We start from the raw sequence: 20,568 nt of genomic DNA, 5'->3' as shown, positions 1-20,568 counted from the left end.
AGCCCTCCGTGTGAGTTGGAGCTGCATGGCTGGGGCAGAGCTGACCAGAGCTAAGGACAAAGCAGCCAGCAGCTGGAAGGGGAGCACAAAAACTGAATGGAGCCGAGCTGACCCGACCCACAGCAGCAGAGCAGAGGGGCATCCCAGAGAGCGAAGCACAGCTTCAGGGAGCAGAGCGAGCTGGGGCAGGAGCCCTCTGGAGCTGGGTGTGGTGAGCAGCTGGGGAGAGCGAAGGGGACTTTGGGAGTGTGTGGCTACTGCCGGAGCCGGGGTCTGACTCTGCATCCCTGCAGCATAGCCAGGGCCTGGACAGTGGGCCTGCAACGTGTGACACAGACTGAACCCCAGAGACACTGTTTGTGGTGCCCCGGGCCAGGGCGCAGTGTTGGGTGTTTTCCTTTAACCTTTCTCCTCTTTTTTTAATTGATTTGATTGCTGTTTGTGTAATAAATTGTATTGCTTTGTATTGTATGCAATGATCACTGGGTCAGGGAGGCACCCAGTGCAGAGTTAGTAACCTGGAGTGGGGACACCCTAGCCCCTGCCCTAAGGGACCACGGCAAGATTGGGGGTTGAGCCTCAGGAATCCTGGGTCCAGCCTTGTCGGGGTTACAGGCACCCCACCACACAGGAGAGTGGGAGGAGAGCCCTCGAGGTCAGGTGGGGCCTCTGGGTAAAGAGAGTGGGAGCAGGGACTTAGATCCTTTTGCTAGCCAACTCTACCAGGGTAGTGTACAAGCAAGGAAAGTTCCCCACAATAGCGGGCCCATTCCCCCGCTTACACTAGTACAGCTGCATGAAACGATGGGGAACCACTTGGGGAGCATCAGCTGCCTCCCTTAGGCCCCAGCTGTGAATGGGTCGACCCCTGCACACTCTGTTCTGGCCCGTGGAGACCACCAACATCAATAAACCCCCAAACCTCATCCACTCCAACAACGCCCCCCTGAGCTACCATACTGGGAAGCTTGTCTCTGGTACAGTGATGTCATGCCCCGAATCCTCCCCTCCTGTGGGGGCTGGGCTTCCAAGCTCTTGTGAGTACTAGCGCTGGGTGTGTAATAAGAGAGATGCTCCCATCGGTGTGTATCATCACCTCAGTATAACTCCTGCCCCTCCACCTTCCGAAGGCTGGACGTGGAGTGGACTGGTAGAATGGGAGGCATCTTTTCAGATGTGTCTTGGCACTGAAGCCTTCCAAGACCTGCCACCCCTGCTTATTTCTAAGGAGATTATCTCAAATAACTCCTCAGGAAGGACCAGTGGTTGTTTTCCTGCTTTAATTTGATAAAAAATATAAATAAATAACCCGAGACAGTAAAAGAGGATGAAACCCAAACCCAAAGGCTGTTGGTGCCTTGTCCTACTGAAGTGACTCTGGGCTTCTCTGAAGTCCAGGTGGGTTTGGGTGTGGGAGAAGATGTGTCTCAAGAAAAAAAAAACCCAACATGAGATGGTCATTCACGTTTGACTGGCAGACAAAACAACCAACAGAGTCTGACATCCAAGTCTCGACATGAGTTTCCAAGAAGAGAGGCTTGTCCTGCCCTGCTTGGGTATTGCAGAAGCTTTGAGAAAAAGCTACTTGTTGTATATGGCATGTCACAACACACACACTCCGGGGGTGGGATCACAAGCAGTCCTTGCACAGAGCCACTTGTCCTTTCCGGTAATCGCGACATGGGCAGAGGCGCCGGTACTTGGTGCTATAGCCTGCACAGCTATACAGCAGCGGTTCCTTCTGGAGGTAGCACTCCGGGACGTTTTCAGCCACAGCTGGGTAGAGGTGGCTCATCTCAGACTCTGTGCTGTCGCAGGCAATGTTAAGCCTGGGAAACAAATACACAAAGTTGAATTTTGCTGTGTCCATCTCTGCACCTGCTCTTCTGAGGGTGTTTCGTTGGATCAGAGCATGACTCTAGGGAAGGCTGCTGCATCTCGAGGGGACATTTTAACACTGTTCTGTTTTCAGCACATCCCTGCGTTGAACGTCATTGCACATCTATCCTCTCACCCACAATAACAATAAGCGATGTATGATTCACAGTGAACTACAGTACTTGTGAACTACACGTGACCTACCTTAGCAACATGAGATCTGTGTGACCCATGCAGCCCAGACGCGAGACCTGTGAGATCACCCCACCCTATGTGTGCAACCTGCATGACCCAGCCAAACCTCACATGGAATCCAAGCGACTGGCCCCAAGATACGTAACAGGCTCTCTGAACCACACTGCACTCTCAGACAGCCAGGTGCGGCTCCCACTGCTTTCAATGGAAGCTGCTCCCTTGCATCTGAGAGATTTTAAGCACCTGTGTGACAGAAGTGAGGCACCTGTACCAGATCCACGTGTGAGTTATTGTTAGAGGGACTGGCCACAGGACAGGGATAGGCCAATGTGATAGGCTGACAGCAAGCTAACGAGCATCCCTGCACTCAGGAAGTGCCGATGAGGTGCACCTGCAGAGCATACCCTACCTTGACACATGAAGCTGGCCAGAAAGGAGGGGGTGAGTTTGCCAAGAGGAGAGGCTGATAGAGACTGCTAGAGAGCCCAGTAGCCACAGGAGCCCAATCTGCACCAATGACTTGCCCTCTCTTTCCCCCTGCCTTGTTTAGGGCAGACAGACATTGCAGCGCTGAGCGGTGCTCTGAAGGAGTGTTCTCCTCAGCTGCGGCTACAGGACACGGATGGAGCAGCACCAGAGACAGCAGGTAACTGGACTCAGAAAAGACCCTGGGAGTGAGATCAACTTCCCTGGGGAACAGTGAGCTTAACCAGCAGTGGAGGTTCCCGAGGCGACCCAAGGGCAAGCGACAAAGGGATGACGATTGAACCCAGGCGGAGAGCTAGCTGACTACAGCCGCATCGGCAAACTTCTTGGAGTAGCACCCAAGGGAGGAATGGACTGGATGGAGAGTGAGATTGCCATGCTCCCGCCAACCTGTGCTCACACCTGTAGGCGGAGCTGGAATGCTGGGGTCTTCTGTGGTCAGCAGAATGCCACTGAGTATGTCTGCGCACCCCATGGCTCTGCCTCATAAACTCCGAGCGGAACTGGTAAATCTGAACCAGTGATTTCATTTTGAAGGGGCAAGGGGGGGAAGGAGCTGAGTGAGTGGAATCTGTGCTCCAGCTCTAATATGTCATATAAAAATGTCACTAGGACTCAAATTGCCTGTCTGACCGGCGTGACAGAAATGGTAATGCTTGCATTTTAATTGTCCACAGCGCAGTATGGAATCGGGTGCCAGATTTATGCTCTATTAAAAATTTCGCTGCCTGCATATTCAAAATGGAGTTTTCTAGAAAAGGTATGAGAGGGAGAGAGAAAGGGGCCTGGAAAAGCCAACATTTGTTTTGAAGCAGAAGCCCACTCAGGCACAATGCATGCAAGTGACAGGCCTGTCCACAAATATAGCAGTCTGTGCATGTCGCATTGTGTACAAAGGGCACTGCAGTAGACCACAGGGAGGTACAGCAAGGGGAGCTGTGTTTGCAAGGCTGCAGAAAGCAGCGCTGGGAGAACAGAACAACCTGGCCTTCAGAAGGTCAGTGAGGGAGTATTGCGAATAAGGGCTTGTGAGACAGGAGGCCTGTTTCTGGCTCTGCCACTGGCTCGGTGCCCAGCCTGGGGGAAGTGAGGTGGGGCCAGATTCTGCAAAGAGCTTGGCACCCACCCTGCATCCCCGGTGCTGAGCACTCTCAGACCTCTGACTTACGTAAGCCACGTCTGCTCAGTGTGGCTCTCCGTCCCCTTCCTGTGGTGGTGGCCAGGCAAGCTAGAGCTGCTATGGCCGGAGTTAAATGAAGTAAATCGCGTAGCTCAGACAGTACCGGCTCCCATGTAAAGATCCAGAGGACCAGGTTTGCTACCTGCAACCCACCCAGGGGCTCAGTGTTTACACTGACATTGGCGCTAAGCCTGCATGAGGAAGCTCATCTGTTCTGGCCTCAGGTCCTAATTTTCAGAGATGTTTGGCTCTCACTGACTTCATCTGGCCCTGGCCTGAGCCCAGCGGACCCTTAACCTCTGCGCGCCTCAGTTTGCCCATTTGTAATACAGGAATAATAATGCTGCCCTATGAGGGAGGAGTGCTTTGAGGCCTAAGGAAAGCATTTTGGGGGCCTTTCCATAGGGGTGCTACAGCAGGGCAATGGATTGTTATCACCTCACTGTGCAGGGGGGTAAGGGGAAGGTGAGAGAGCCATACTCACTGGAGAAACACGTCCTTCTTGTCGAGGAACTCGAAGAACGTCGGCTCGCAGACCAGCCCATGCTCCTGACAGGTCTCGGTGCAGGCTTGCCCGGCTTCAGACACCCACACCTGCATGGAGCTCACGGGAGGCCAGGCAGGGGGGGCGCTGCTGGCGTTGTGTGACCACACCAGGTGAGTGGCGTTCGGCGAGAGGGTGAACGGGCTCGGAGAGCTTGGCAAAGCATGGCCGTTGGGCTTTGCTGGTGGAGGAGGAGAAACCCCAGCACAGAAATCCTAGCAGGGCAGAAAAGGACAGGTCAGAGAGTGCCCCATGGGATGAAAGGGTTAAATGCCAGTGGGGTCTGAAGGGAAACACTTTCTCTGTTGCAGCTGGGGCTTGCCCTGCTGTGGTGAGCTCAGGTCCCTTCCACCAGCCGGAAGGGAACATCCAAGGGACTCCCCAGGCAGCGGCTGGGGCTGCTGAATACAGACACGGTTATTGACTCCTGCCCTGACCTGCTGGACCCTCCCCGCAGCAGTGAGATCACACGGCTTCCTCCCACGCTGCCCAGCTTGGTGAGCGAAGGGTCTTGGATCAGAGGCCGTTTCTGTCCTGGTTTTCCCAAGTTCCAGTGCCAGGCTCTCACCAGGAGTCAGCCTGGGCCACGGGGCCCATGCAGCAAGGAAGAACATTCCCTGCGGAGAGCAGCCCCTAGAGCCCGGCTTAGGATCTGGCACCAGACTAGGTCCCAGAGGTGAGCGGCCCCCTATTTCCCCTGTTCTTTGTGGCTGGGCTCCCCCGAGAGCCTCTCTCTCCTTGTCACGAAGCTGCATTAATAACTGCAGAGGAATGGATCCCTGCAGACCGTGAGTGACTCCTCACCTCCTCTCCACCCAGGCACAGCTCAGGCAAGCGGCGTGCGGGGCTGCTAATGGGCATGAATCACGATTACAAGCAGCACTTTGCCCTCCAGCCTCTGTTCCGGAAAGGCCCAAAGCTGCAGTAGATGGTGCTACCATAGGATTAGAGAGAAGCAACCGCAGTTCCTGCCAGTACCATGCTGGGCTCCAGTCGGAGCCACTGGTCCTTGACTTTCATGAGCCCCAAATCCCCTCTCAGATTCAAACAGACGCCAATAGGCTCTGCCGCCGGCTAGCCAGCTGTGTCCTGATCCACAGGCGAGCGCGTGGGTCTGACTGCACACACGCTAATTACTGGCTGCAGAGCCACCCAGGGGAGGTCGCTGGTGCGTTCAGCCCTTGGGATTAAGGAGAAGGGATAGAAATCCTGGAATGCTTTGAATGAAGTGGTTGAGCAGCGGCTGCTCCTCTCAGACAGGCCTTGGGCCTTGACCTATGGGGTGACATTGTAACCCCCCCCAACCCATGGAGCTCTGCCAGGCCTAGCAAGAGTTCACACTGTGTGAACCTTGGCAGTGAGGGATCCCAATGGGCTCCCCAGGGGCATGCGGGGCAGGGGAGGGGTTCCCAGGAGGTTCTGCCCCCCTCTGTAGTTTACTCTGGGATTCAGGTTTCACTGAGCTCTATTTGTCTGGTTTAGAATGACGCTATTAACCCTTCCTTGGAATCAGGGGCGGAGGAGACTCACTGCAACCCACCACAACTGCCCGCTGGGTCACTCCAGTCCCCCACAACTCCCCCAGTGGATCACGCCAAGCCTCAGACCCGGGCTGGCTGAAAAGTGTTGCAACCCTCTGGGTCTCTTTCAATGAACCTGCATCAAGGTTTGTTGCACATCTCTAATTACAGCCTGCTGGCCATGATGCCTGGCTGGCTGCTTCCCCCAAGAAATGAAGTGGCAAGCCCTGGTGGAGAGCAGTCACAGACCTGGTGCTGAATATAGGCGTGAATCCGCTCCAGCATCCCCTCGCAGGTGTATTCATAGGGTACGTAAGGATCCACCTATAGAAAGGAAACAATAGGACATAGTCACAAGCAAGGAAAGACCCCTTCCTTCCCCTTGGCGTTGGACTGTCAAATCCCATTCGCAATGCCTGTGGGAGGGGGAAAGTTATTGGGAGCTCGTATTCACACACCAACTTTACTAATGGCTTTTCATGTTTCTGTCCACAGGAAGACCTCCTGCAAGCCATTTCCAGACCTGCCTTCATTGATGGAAGCAGCTAATGTCGGGCACACAAGCACCAACCAGTGCTCCAAAGACATGGCTTGCTGCATTGCACCACTACAATCCTACACCTACTAGCCAAATCTTGTAAAGTGGGTGACAAGTGCTCAAGAACTAGGGCCTGTTTGGGTCCAGTGGGTATGCATAGAAATGTTGCCAGTTATTTGGCGCTGTGTATGAAATGAGTTTGGCAGGTCTCAGCCCATTTCCTACTGCACTGGTGTCTATGTGACAAAAAACACCACAGCTGTCGGAATGAATCCAACACCCTTGCAGGCAGTCTGATCAGTGAGGCTAAGGATTCCTGGAGTCTAAAGCCATTCAGCAGTACAGGTGGTGCCCTGCGGGTCCAGCGTGAGGCACACTGGCATGGATCAGAGCGGGGAAAGCCTGCATGGCTGCTGTCCATGCCACATATTCTCCATGGAAGAAGGACTTCCAGCTCCAATGCTATCAATGCAGTAAGTTCACAGGAAAACAATTAAATCTCATTTCCCTAGCACCTCGACAAAACCAGCCCCTGAAATGGCCTAGCACAAAGTGTTCGGGAGAGAAACCCATGGAAACATCCAAACAATTTCAGCTGTATTCAAATACCATCCACCCCATGGCAATCCGAGACCACCTCAGTCACATCTCTGTCCTTTTTAAAGGGTCTGTCAGCCTAGCGTGCTTAGTGCCTCATGGAACAGGACCCCCAGTCAAGGTCAGTTCAGGGTGCTCAGGTCCTTTCAGGATTTAGTCCAGGTTTTTTTATTGTTGCTGGCAAAGATTCCGAGCAGGACCCTGCCCTTTCTGTCACAGATGCCCTGGGGAGTTGGGGGCTACAGGGAGAGTATTCTCTACTGCAGTGGTTTTCATTTGCGAACCCTTACAAATTTTCAGTTGGAGGTGCAGACCCTTTTGGAAATCTTAGACATAGGTCTGCAGACCACAGGCTGAAAACCATGGCTCTCCTGCACAGGTCACAGAGCAGGATCTCCACCTAGCGCTCAAGTCAACAGCTCTATGGACTTGCTAGCGTGCCAAACCCAGCACCATGCCCTGAGAGGGTGTGGCCTGCCAGCTAGGGGGTGTGGCCAACCTATTATTAAATAATGTTTTAGATTAATCTCTCAGATGAGATCTCTCAGATCTAAGCGCTGCCCTGCAAAGAAACCCACTCCAGGAAATTTCAACGGGAAACAAGGCCCGCTGCCAATAAAGTATTCGACCTAACCTAGAGACTCCGAGGTCATCCAGCACACTCACCTGCCACCTCCCAATGCAAACGCTTCCTCAGCAACCAGGCTAGCACTGGGCTGGGACAGGGCTTCCTGCTGAGTTAGCGAACCCGGCTGAGTGGGACAGAACTCCGGAAGGTAATACTCAACTGATGGCGGAGCTGAGCTTGGTGGGTCCAGCTGGGGACCATGTGCTGGTGTTGGGGGCAAGAGCAGAGTCTAGCGGCAGGAGCTCTGATTGGCTCTGCTCTCCAGGCCTCTGCAGACCTGCTCTGTTCTAGGGTCCAGCGTGGCCACTAGCGATGATGATGAGGATGGGATTAAGGAAGTAGGTGGGGTGCGGAGAGAGACACAAAGGAGCACCAGTGAAACATCCCAAAGGGTGAATAATCCTTGTGGTTTTTTTTCCCAGTTTCATCAGCAATACATCATTTCCCTTCTGCTCCCCCCACTCTCTGCCAAGTCCCTAAGGGGAAAGATGCCTAATGGAGTCTCAATGGATATTTAACATTCGAGTTTAAGCTTTATTGCACCACAAAAGACATGCTGTATGTAAAACAGCCCCTCTGCTGAGACCGATTAGCATTTAAATGGAAGCTATGATTAGCTATAAAAGTGAGCAGGGCTAAAGAAATAGCATGTGGGAGAGAGCAGAAGGCTCTAGACATTAGGGCACACAGGAAGAAAGGGTTTGCCGTGCAACTTTGGAGTGAGACCAGGCACAATGAAATTACTGAACAGTGATAGCCCTGCAGCTGGCACCTTGCTACCTCGCCGTGATTAATGCAGTCAACAGCACAGACACTTGAACTGGCTTTGTTGATCTTTCCATATTGCATTGAATCGCACTCTGTCCCACTGAATCACTTTTCTCATTATCCCCGAGTTCTTTGTCTGCTGTGGCCTGCAGTTTGACTTCTATTTGTTTCCTGACCCTGACTAGCATTGCATTAAACTCCACCAGCCCTCACAGCAGCTTGGCCTGCCTCTGCCTAAAAACAAAAGGGAACGGCACCTAATAGTTATCATTCACAGCGGGTTACGCAGGACTGACCAGATCGCCAGAGAAGCAACAGACGTGCAGCGCCGTATCATGTCGCACCATCCCATGTGTCCCAGAGGTGACTAAGGCACTGGGCCTAGGAATGACTGCAATAAAGCACAGCTTTGTATTTTAACTGGGAGAAGATCAATGGATGAGAGCCATGGCAGTCTCTTGTGCAGAGGAAGGGGAGGGAGTGTGACTCTCACACTGGCTCTCAGAGTAGGGAACCCTGGTGCTGAGAGGTTCCAAGCTTAGTGCTGATGGAAATATTTCTTTGGAAACATTTAGTTAATGAAACATGGGGCTCTTTTTTGGTCAAAATGGAAATGTTTGTTTTTGCCTCATTTTGGGGGGAGGAGGGGATTTCATTAAAAAACCAGACTATTGTGGCTTACAGTTTTTCAGTTTTCAACTTTTTGAGGACTCTTCTCCCCCCACAAAAATAAATCTGGAAGAAAATTTTTGATTAAAAATAAAAACGTGTTAATTTTTCTCACAAACGGTCATGGGAACAAAAAACCCATTTCCCAACAAGCTCCACCCACATTTTGGCCACCCCCCACCCCACCCCAGGCCATACGCAAACTCGGCCTCTCCCAGCATTTTAAAACCATCTCTGCAATTTCTTACTTTCTCTGGTTTGTGATGCTCTCACCTGGGCCTGGAAAGATCATTTCCCTCTGCTGATATTTAATGTGATGTGCGGTGGCAGAGTATAATTCTGGGGTTTTCAAACTTTTTTTTCTGGGACCCCCCATTGAAAATATTTCAGGCTGTGATGACCCCTCCCCCATGGCATTCCACCCACCACCCCACGTCACCCCACCTTTACTTCTGCGCTGCTGCTGGGGACGGCGCTGCCCTCAGAGCACCCGGTCAGCAGCCGCTGCTCTCCAGCCACCCAGCTTTGCGGGGTTCTAGCTGTCAGCCATGCACGGCATGTGCGGGGGCTGACAGCTCGCGACCCTGTGAGGGGTCCCAGCCCCCAGTTTGAGAACACCTGGTATAATGTTTAATGGTGGTTAGTGCTGTGAATGGGGCCAGGCTAACAGTGCAGGAGACGGAGGGCCTGTCTACATGTGCCATATTGGAGTGACAGCTTCCTCCATACCCTCCTCTGCCTATGTGCTTCAACCCTGACGTGGAGGGAGCACCTCTAGGAGCAAGAAGGAAGTTCAGTCTTCATGGTCAGTTTAGCTCTTTGTCTCTCGGGGGGAGATCACCAATTTAGGCGCCATTTTGGGGTGGGCATTTTGTAACAAAGACCGATGCCTAATGTGAATTGGGCTGAGACCTACCAAACATTCATTTCACCCAGGCCATTGAACCGCGGCCCATTATTACAGATCTTGGGTCAGGTTTGAATGGGTGACCCAGAGATTAAAAGAAAAAAAGCTCTCCTCTCCCATTCTGATTCTCTGAAAAATCCAGTGCCCCTGCTTGGTGATTCTGATGGAGTGGAAGGAAACTTTACTTTCATCTGCATCCTTCTTGTTCATACACCATGCAAAAGGGTAGCATTGGTGCCTAGAAAGTACAGTGACAGGCACATTAGGAATGCTTAGATAGATAGATGATACTAATGGAGATGGGAATTAACAAGTTAGGGATGGCCCAGGTAATTCAAACCTGTGGAACAAAGAAATAGCATGAGTCAATTCCCTCTGACCATGCATGCCTAACCCTATTAAGCAGAAAACACGAGACCATCTAGATCTTGGGGGCAGTTCTAGAACAAAGGGCTGCAGAGCAGGAAAAGGCTTTTGGCAGAGTGTGGGTGCTGGGATGAAGCAAATGTATTTTCAGCAGCTCTGAGTTGGTGTGATTTCTGACACTCCGCCCCCGTGTTCTGTCTGCTATTTATACACAGCATTCAGCTCTTTTCTCTGGATAGGCACTATCATTTAAATGAATGGCATATTTTTAACATGGATTATGAAACACTGCTGTCCTTATGGAGGATTCTTTTTACTTTCACTTTTCATCAGCAGAGTACTGGCAGAGGAATGATGTAAAGTCAAGCCATCCCTGTTTCCTTGAACAGTTACCCTCACATTCTGAAATTTACAACTACCCCCTGGAAATGCACAGCCACGGCCTGAAACTTACAACTGTCCACCACTGATGTTAATTTATTTCCTTCTTTGTGCACAGATACCCTAATGACAGTTGTCTCTTTCTCATATGGTTGCTCAGCTACTACAGTGATGAGGATAGATAGACAGGCAGACAGACAGGTAGATAGGTGATGATGCTTGCTGTCTCCCATTAGGATAAGCAGCTATGTTTGCACTGTGAGCAATATTGCAACTCTTGCAATGCTGCAAACATATTCCTGGAAGAAAGAACTTCCTGGAAGAAACTTTCAGCCCTGGACATACTGATTTTCTGGAGCTCATAGGCCATAGCCACTTAACTATCTGGACTGGGAGGGTGAGACTGCAAAAATTAACATGCTGTCATTTCTCAAGCTGAGCTCCAGGGGGGCTTCCTGATGTTGAAAACAAAGATAAACTTTGAGGATGTAAGCAGGGAGAAAAAAACATTTTGGCCTCCTTCACCTGAGGAGACAAAGAAACCAAGTACTTTGAGGTCTGTGTTGGATCCTGGCTAAGAACTGGCCAGCCAGGCTGGAAGGATAACTGGGGAGAGAACACTACTTTGAACAAAAGACTCTAGTTTAATAAGTTAGGTTTTAGTCTTAGAAGTGTATTTTTACCTTTGTTTGTAACCATTTCTATCCCAATTGCTTCTACTTGGTATCACTTCTGTATCTGTTCTTTGTTAATAGACTTAATCGTGTTTAATCACACACCCATCTCAGTGTAATGTTTCAAACTGAAAGGTAAAATCCTCAATCAAACTAACAGGCTTGGTGCTGTGCACAGTCTTTTTAAAGGAAGAGTGAACTTGACAAGGTTTTGTGCGTGCTACAGTGAGAGGGGCTGAGCACTGCAGAGGAGACAGTTTTGGAAGGCTTAGGACCAGAGGGACTGCTGGTGTCACCTTGCAAGGAGTAACCAGGCTGGTGGAAACCAGGTGAAGTCAATGTGCTGTAAGAGGGCTGTTGGGTGTGTCAGAGCTCTGAACCAAAGCTGCACAGCACAGAAGCACTCAAGGTTACAGGGCAGGCAGTGACACAACCCCTTACTGGTCTGGGTGAACCCCCAAAGCATCATGCTGACTCATAGTTTCCCAGAGGGCCATTGCCTCAGTGGATGAAAGTGGGATACCCGGGGGGCAATGAGGGAAGAGGTAGCAGGGTTCTGGTGCAGTACTCCTCCGCCGGCCCAGGTGCACCTCTCTAGAACTGAAGTCACCTAGAGCAAATCGGTTCTAATCTCAGGGACGCCTAGATTATTTTCTTCTGAAAATGCTGTTCCCCCATTTTGCCAACAGTAAGTCTCAGAATTATTTGTCTCCTTTTGAAGTACTTGTCAAACCAAAACTCAAAAGGCTCAGCCTGTAGAGAAGATACCTCTAAGCAACTTCCTGCCATAAATATCTCAGCGAGACTGGAAATTACACCCATTATATCTAATTACAGGTGTGCGCGGTAATCAGTTTCGACATAATGACAGGAGCTGATCCTGCCTATGAATTATTGAGCTCGCCCTGGTTTGACTTGGGAACTTTGATAAAGAGATTTGATGGGTGCTTCTGTGAGGTCTTTAAATAGAAGTTCCTTTCTCGGAGCAAATTGCGACTGCCTGTTTGACTCTACTGGCAGAACGCTGTGAATTGTCCTCCATTTTGCCTGGCACAGATTTAAGGGAGGCAGATTTTTTTTCCCCTTTAATCCTGGCAGTGACAAGGGAAGTTCAGTTTATTACTATTCATTATTTGTATTACGGCAGCACCCAGAGATGCCCCCAACAGGATCGGGGCCTCATTCTGTTAGGCACTGTATATGCAGTCCCTGTCCCCAAAAGCTCATAACTTAAAAGCAGGTTGTAACAGGTGGATGAAACAAGCCTGTGGTTGGTGAGGGGGAGGAAGAAGGGAGGTAACATATCATCCCGCTCCTTTTTCATGCACCCTTAATAAGATATGGAGACGGTTAAGGGATTATTAGTGGGACATAGAACCTTTCCTATGTACTGGAGGTTGTTAGTTGGAATCTGTCCTGCATGGGCGGCAGGTATCAGAGGCTCAGGGAGGCTAAGCCTCCCCAGATGGCCGCCAGCGGAAGCTCCTTTGCCCCCACCCACTCCCATGGCCCCACCCATGCTACTCCTCTTCCTGCCCCCACTCCGCCTCTTCCCCCAAAACCCCTCCCCACCCACCGCTCAGACTTTGGGTGAAGGGATGAAGAGGTGCGAGTGCTGGGCAGGGGATCCTGGGGAAAGGAGATCTGGGGCAGAGCGGGGGTGGAGCATGGGCAGGGTCTCGGGAAAGGAGGCTGAGCAGAGGCAGAGCAGAGGGCAGGGCCAGAGTCCACTCCCCCTCCTTGCCCAGCCTCCCCAAAGGCAGGAGACACACGCCACCCATGCTGTCCAGGCTAAGGCTGGCTACTTGTCTGGCGGCCTATGTTAAATGAGTTGGGTAGTTTTTCATCCCAGGTCCCAAGTGTTCACATCACAAAAAAAATCATCATGGGAACTTAATGATGCCTTTGGTGTCAGTCCCCACCGAGAGGTAAAGGGTGAAAGGGGCCTAGAGGTCGTTCTTCTATGTCAAGACTGAGGCGCAGCGTCCAGGCGAGCTTGCCCTATGCTTGCTGCAGTCGGTGCTGAAGAAATTGTAGTTGCTGTCCCCCTGGGGATCTCAGATAGTGCATGGTCCCTCCATGCCCCCCTAGGCCGCAATCTAGCCCTAAGACTCTAACTCCTGACTGGCTTTCCTGGCAAATCGTAGAATCACAGAAGATGAGGGTCGGCAGGGACCTCAGGAGGTATCTAGTCCAACCCCTGCTCCAAGCAGGACCAACCCCAACTCAACCATCCCAGCCAGGATGAAGTGGTGGGAACTCAGGCTTTCCCAGGAAGACAGCAGGGAGGGGAAGGAACGCGAGACACTAAAGCTGACTCAGCCTAAGTTGACAGGAGGTCACGATGAATGTGATTTTGAGCCTGTTGGGGCTAACCCTGCCCTCGCTGACACTTCTGTGAGCTTTGTCAAAAGCTAGGGGACTACAAGGGTGTAACTTGAGGCAGAATATGGCCCAAGGAGGGCTGCGCCCAGAGTCTTCTCCTTTTTCACAGGGAACCCGTCCCTCTCAAATCAGCCAATGTTCCCATCGTCACGAGCGTCACCAACAGCGTGGCTGTCAACAGGAGGCCAGGCCTGTCAGATTTTAATTAAACTTTATCTTCAATAAATTGGCACTCTGCTGCGGTCCCATCCACACAATCTGATTTATAAGCAGAAGGAAAGAAACGACAGCGAGCGAGTGCAAACAAGCCTACATAACAGATGGGGCATCAGGGCTGAGGGGCTGCAGGGACAAGTGTTTCAATCATGGAGACAAGGGTGGGCAGAGATGATGTGGTGGTGAATGGGATAAGGAGGAGGGCATGTGAGCAGCGTCTATTGTGGATGATCAAAACAGCTATATGAGAGATGGAAAAGCAAAGGCCTGGGAAACAATGCCCTCCCAGAACTTCCCTCCTCCAGTCCAGGCCTCTCTTCTCACGGCCAGGCAGGGAACAGATGATTAAGTGTTAACAGAAGAGGCATCAAAAATACCAGCAAGAGTTACCGTGACAGGCTGCAGGAGAGGCTAAGAAGGGAACAAGTTTTCTTAGCTCTGCTTTAGATGAGATGCAAATCTGCTCAGTTATAAAAAAGGTTGAGCGGGAGGGTGGCGGTGAGGAGAGAGAAAGGAAGAAAACAAAGACATAAGTGTAACAGAGAGATCCTAGAGCAGGGCTCAGCAACCTTTGGGAAGGGGTGTGCCAAGTCTTCTCCCTCATCCCTCTCCCATGTGCTGTGGGCCCAGTGCCCTGGCCAGTGGCTTACCGGGTGTCCGGCGCCCGGAGGCCACTATCTGTATTTACACCCCTGGCATCAGCAGAGGTAGCAGGGCCCGTTTCCTGCTCTGCGCCTACCCCTCCACTATGGTGGGTGCGGTGGCAGTGGCGTAGGGAGGGGGCCAAATCCCTGGGTGCTGGCCTGGGGGGGGCACTGGCCAGGCCCTCCTCTGAGGAGCCGCCCCCCACTGACAGCCCTGGTGGCCCTCTGGCGGGGAGCAGGAGCAACAGAGGCAGATGCCCCCGGGCTGCCCGGTGGCGGGGGGGGGGAAGGCTGCCTGGCCCCTGCACACCCAGTGTCCCCACGACTCCTTAGATGCGCCCAGCATGGGGGCAAAGGAGGGGTCAGGAGGACGGGAGGCTGATGGGCCTGGTCAGCATGCCACTGGCCCTGGCCAGGAGCCTCTCCTAGCCCCAAATAGTGCCACGCGGCGACCGCTTCCCCATCCTCGCCTGCTTTGCGCTGGGAGGGGCGTGGCTCCAGCCAGGGCACTGCTGGGCCCACGTGGGAGAGGGAAGGGTCGGACTGGAAGGGGGAGCGGTCGCCGCGTGGTGCTGCTTGGGACCGGGAATAGCGCCACGTGCCGCTCAAAATCATTGTGCGACACCCTTGGCACACGTGCCACAGGTTGCCGACCCCTGTCCTAGAGCATTAGGCCTGGTACGAGACCTGAGGCCTGAACCAGAGGCTGTGAACCAAAGCCAGGCCATGTATTAAAACAAATACCTATACGTTCACTGTCCGGTAGATGAACGTGGCACAGGTACCGCTAGCATTGCTAAAACACATGGATTATGTAAACACGTGCCAGCCGGCTTACACAAGTACGCCCCAACCTAGCCCCAGATAAGAAGCTCTGATAGAAGTGGTGAATAGGAATGTTTGTCGGAAACAACAGGAGAACGGAACAAGGGGAGGTAACAAACGTCATGAAACACAGAAGAGGGTCCGTAGGTTATCCCAGATTGTTTGTCTCAGTCTATAAATGTTGGGTACCTCGCATTAACCCTTTGTCCAGCCTAGAGGGCCCTAGAATGTCCCGCTACTGACTGAGCTGGTCTATTGTGATGGGCGCACGTTAGTGTATCTGTAACCACAGCAGGGGTGCTAGTTCTGTGCTTCGTCAACAATAAACCTGGCCAAGCGCCTTTCCCACTGAGCCGAGTGTGTGGTGGCAGTTCTCTCGAGGTCTGCTGAGCCAGCTACCTGCGAAGAGCTGGGACAGCACGTGGAGAGAACTCACACGCCAAAGGTCCTAGAACAAAATGCCACTGACATTCATGGGACGCAGGATTGCCACATTTCCTGCCCCGCGGTTGGAAGCAAGGTTCTCCTGTTTACCCACAGTGAGTGGACTATAAGGAAGGGAAAGGCAGGCTCAGCATGGATGGAAGTAGTCCGTGAAATGAGTCTATGAATCTAGCCCATGCTTAGATGGCCAAGGTGGTGAGTCCCTCAGTTAAATATCCCTTTAAAGACTTTTACTGCAGTAGAGTGAGGAGTGAATGTGGGAAAGGCTCATACAGCCACGTGGCCAGGACCCTCTTGGAAATATCACCAGGGAGGCGACCAAGCCAACCGTCCCTGCAGGGCATGATCTGAGAAGAGGGAGAGGAGGTGATCCGTACTGAATGAGGAGTCACTGATTGCCTGATGTGAAAGTCCAGTGCTGGCCAGGGTGGTTTCAGAGCACAGGTGTGTGGAGTGGCTTTTAGGGATCATTTGTGGAGCCCTGCCTCCAGCATGCTAGGGTACTGTGAAAGGTAACCCAGGTCAGGCACTGTGGAAGCAAGTCACTTGTCAGACAATCAACAGCCGTGGGGGTCAGGACTGGTTCAGAAAAGCAGCTGTGCTGCATCCTTCTTGGCCCTGCCCATTCAAGAGAGTAAGCCTGATTTTCAAGAGCGTAAGCCTGATTTTCAGAAGAGCTCAGCGCCCAGCGTTCCCCCAGCGTGCCCCTAGCATGCCAAAATCTGCTTCATTTGTGGGTGCTGTGCTCTCTTGAAAGCCTGCACCCCTCCAGTGCTGCACCAGGTCCATCACCCCCATTACCGTGGTGCAGTGCAACTGCCGCTGCTTAGTGGTGCTGTGCCCCCAGCACCAACAACGCACAGTCAGACCGGCCTGGTTTCACCCCACCCCACTCCGCAACAGCACAACACCTCCATCGCCCTCCATCGCCGCACAGGATGCAGCCGTGCACACAGGCTCATGGAACAGAAGACAGGGGCCCCAACTAATCCCTTTGCGAGTGCAGCACCCAGTGCAAGGACACTGCCCCCCTGATCCTGGGGTTGCTGTCGGCCAGTTCAGCACCTGGCACAGGGCTGGGTGGGCTTTGCACCAGCTGGTAAACGGCCGAGGTTTAGAATTGTCCCAGCCACAATTCCCACATTTATGGAACGGGCCTCCCCAGTGCACCTCAGAACGTCGCTTTTGCTGGGGGTGCAGAGCCCCTGGAACCAGCCCCAGGACCCCTGGGGTGGGGTGCATGCAACTGCTTTGCCCTGAAGGTGCAAAGGGGCAGCAGAGCACCGGTGAATCGAGCCCAGCACTGTCAGACGAGCATATGGAATCCCCGGCCGGTACCAGAGGAATAAATGTAGAGATGGGATTTCTCTGTGGGAGGCTGAGTCTCTGAGAGGAATCGCAGCACCAAAGGGAATATTAAATCTCTCACTCAAAATCATAATAATAAAAATCCAAACATCATCAGGCAAATAAATAGAAAATAATACAATTGCCTAACAGCGTGTAACAGCAGACTGGGGAGACTTTAACCAGCTATTTTCACTGCAACGCTTAATATGCCACTCTCCCAAGCATAGCCTGAAATATATAATTTTCCATTATATTCCTGTATGTTTGACTTTAATATAATGAAACCTTCTCCCTTCACTACACCAGAATATTGGCTCTATTATATTGCTTGTGTGGGAACTATTTTTGACAATGTAAAGCTGAAGCCCAAGTAAATGACCTCAAATGAAAACCTCTTTCCTTCTCTCGCCTCTAAACTCTGTGTAGCAGCTGTAATTCATCACCAGGACAATTCTTCCAGCCTCACATTTCCTGGTGGGCTGTAATTTGTCTCCTTGTTTTTCTCTCTCTTTTTGGCTACCTGAGACTGCCCACTGAGTTGCTCGCCTGGGTTTATGGTGTTTGATGCCTCCTCTATTTGAGTTTTTATTATAAATAGGTCAGGAATCTGCGGTATTAATAAGCAATGGGGGAAAACAAGAAACTGCTAAGCATGGAGCACGAAAAGCACATCCTTGGCTTGTCACAGATGCTTCTGAACGCTGCAGTGCTGAGCTTGGGGGAAGGGGACGGGACTTTCCTTTTGAAACCTGAAGCTGCACACAACTTGCCCGAGTCACAAACTCGGTGGAGGCCAAGCTAAAATTCAAACACCTGTCCAGAGAGCAAAGGTCCATTTTCAAGCCAATCTAAACTACTTCCTGGCTTTGGGATGAGGTTGCCATCGGAATCTCAAATCATTTCTTTGTGGAGGTACACGCATACCCACACGCACAAAACGCCCAGCTGTCACAAGGGCTCCATCCTAGGGCTTGGCTACCAAATGACAAATGTCCTGATGCTGCCCAAGTTCTCCCTGTAGTGTTCTGACACCATGTATTGCCTTATTTACAGCTACACATAAGTATGATTCTTAGTCATGGAGAGACGCAGGCAGTGAGAAGAAATTTTACTGGTGATATGCTTGGTATCTAAAAAGAACTGCATCGCGTATAACATTTCTTCAAGACTTAACTCCTATAAATTTAGGTAAACAGATCTAATAGCACTATCAGAAATATCACCATCTGGTGACCTTCAATAATGTTACACTCCTGTAGAGCAATGGTGACAGCAGAGCAATGTTGCAGTAGACTGGTGGTGATGGAGGTGTTGGTTCTACTGTCGAGTGGGGCAAACCAGTGCTATGCTGCTGTACATTGCTGGTTCAGTTTTGTGGCCAAATCAAAAAATCTGGGGGGGAAGGGGGAAGTTGTTTTGTTTCAAACCAAGATGGATTTTTTTCATTTTTTTTTTCTCGCTGAAAGGAAAAAACTGCAAAAATGTTCATTCGAGTCAAATGAAACAAAGCATTGAGTCAAGTCAACATTTCTGAATTTTTTTCCTTTCGTTTCAAACGTCAATGGGTTTTACCCAAATTCATGAATCATTTCAATGCTCAAAAAAATGCGCTTTGCCCAGCTCTCGTTATGGCAGTATTATGCTACTGTAGAATAAAGACGGCTATATTTCTTTCTCAAGCCTATAAACTGAGATGGCTAAGCCATCCAAAAACAAGAGTCAGGAAGGAACCATTTGGATTTTAAAGCGAAAATAAACTGACACAGGTGTCCTGATAAAAGAGGGTGTGTGAATACAAACTGGTTAATGGAAGGACTTGCAGCTCAAAAATACATTCCAGGCTTTCCTAACATTACCTCTCCATGTAGACAATTGCAGTGGTTGCTCCAGGGATGTTATACAAACATGAATGGGAGGAAAGGTTGCCTGAGCAATCACGGGTGGAAGGAAGGAGCCAACAAGAAAATCTCTGTAGTAAAGTGTGGTCCATACTTCAAATGTTTGTGAACTCCTTATACAGACAGACAGACAGACCCCTCTAAGTCAGGAGTTTACACATTTTCCATAGGATCCCCACCTGTTCATGGCTCTAGAAACAGACTGTCCTTGCATGTGCACCAGACTCCTTCATGCTAAGTCCCATGATGCTTCCATATATGGCAACAGGGTGCATCTGTTATCTCAGGAGAGGAGAGCCAATCTGCTTCAGGGGGCACTAGAGACAGGGCATGGGGGCATCCTGTGACTTCTTGACTTCATCAAGGCACTTTCCAGAGAAACTCTTGGCGTTGGGACACAGCTACCTTAAGCCACCTTCTTCTTCCCCTCTTCCCTGCCACAGGATTTTGTTTTCACTTCCTGCTGCAGCAAACATTATTTTTAAGACAAAATACCAGGGGGAATGTTGCAGCAAAAGCCCATAATAAGGCTTTTAAGTTAGGTCAATTTTTAGGCCTAATTGCCTTGACAGCATGTCTAATAAATCAGGTCTTAGAAAAAGGAAGTCGCTGAGAGTTACTTTACATTCTCTCCCTGTTCCCAGAGAATTTATATAACATCTTTAGAAAAGGAGCTCGAACGTGGTAAGCGATTAGCCAAGAAGACGCTTCCTCCAGAGTTACTGCACGTTTTTTAAAAAAAATGGTGACAGCTGAGCTGTAGTTTTTACTCTTTTAAAGCAACTGCAGGTCTTGATCCAACACCCACTGAGGTTAATGGGAGTCTTGCAAAGAGCTCTGGAGCAGACCCTGGGGAAAGACTGATAGCACCTTGATAGCCCAGAAGGCCAAAGGTCTCTCTCCATGGAACAGATTCAGGTCAAGTCATGTCAGGAGAAGCTTACCCATAGTGCCTTGCCAATGTACATCACTCCAGCAATGGGGGTGGGTCTCAGAGCCCAGGCTCCAGACTGACTGAGCAGAAATAGTTACACTGATATTTTTAGCCCTGTAATGCGAGTCAGTTGACACAGACTGTGAGACTTGCTGCCGCAGGGTTTTTTTTGCAGTGTAGGAGGACCTTAGGAATTCAGGATCCTAAACCCTTTTGGCTTTCAGTGAGGCATAGGCTCCTAAGTGCCTAACCCACGTTTGAAAATGGGACTTAGATGCCTAAGTCTCTTAGGTACTTTTGAAAATGTTGCCCAGAATCTTTATTTAAATGTGTGTGTGCGCACATGCGCGTGAACGCATCGGGGCGGAATTCCAACGTGCCCAGCAAAAGCCTTTTCTGAGAAACCCTTGTGCACCCAAAGCTTCTCCCGCATTCACCTGCTAGAGGGCTAATTCCTCTCTCATTTACACCCGTGTCAATCCAGAGTAACTCTACTGACTTCACAGAAGTTACTTCAGATTTACAGTGGTCTAAATGAGAG

The 20,568-nt window shown here is 50.9% G+C and overlaps 1 protein-coding gene across 1 annotated transcript in view; it reads right to left on the bottom strand.

Annotated features, from left to right (window-relative positions):
- Positions 1-782: 782 nt before the first annotated feature.
- The window catches only part of MGAT5B (alpha-1,6-mannosylglycoprotein 6-beta-N-acetylglucosaminyltransferase B), a 153,667-nt gene continuing 133,881 nt past the window's right edge, over positions 783-20,568 (bottom strand). The window contains exons 15-17 of the mRNA XM_067547635.1: positions 6,053-6,127; positions 4,224-4,498; positions 783-1,829 (exon numbers count right to left, since the gene is read on the bottom strand). Coding sequence (XP_067403736.1) covers positions 1,631-1,829; positions 4,224-4,498; positions 6,053-6,127 — 549 coding nt within the window. The 3' untranslated portion in view covers positions 783-1,630. The remainder of the gene's footprint in view (positions 1,830-4,223; positions 4,499-6,052; positions 6,128-20,568) is intronic.

The sequence above is a fragment of the Emydura macquarii genome, unplaced genomic scaffold (assembly GCF_026122565.2).
Source record: "Emydura macquarii macquarii isolate MOO-44397 ecotype Brisbane River unplaced genomic scaffold, CSIRO-AGI_Emac_v2 contig_1230, whole genome shotgun sequence".
Classification (NCBI taxonomy): Eukaryota; Metazoa; Chordata; order Testudines; family Chelidae; genus Emydura; species Emydura macquarii.
Note: the sequence above shows the minus strand (reverse complement) of the source record. Positions and strands in the feature narration are given on the sequence as shown.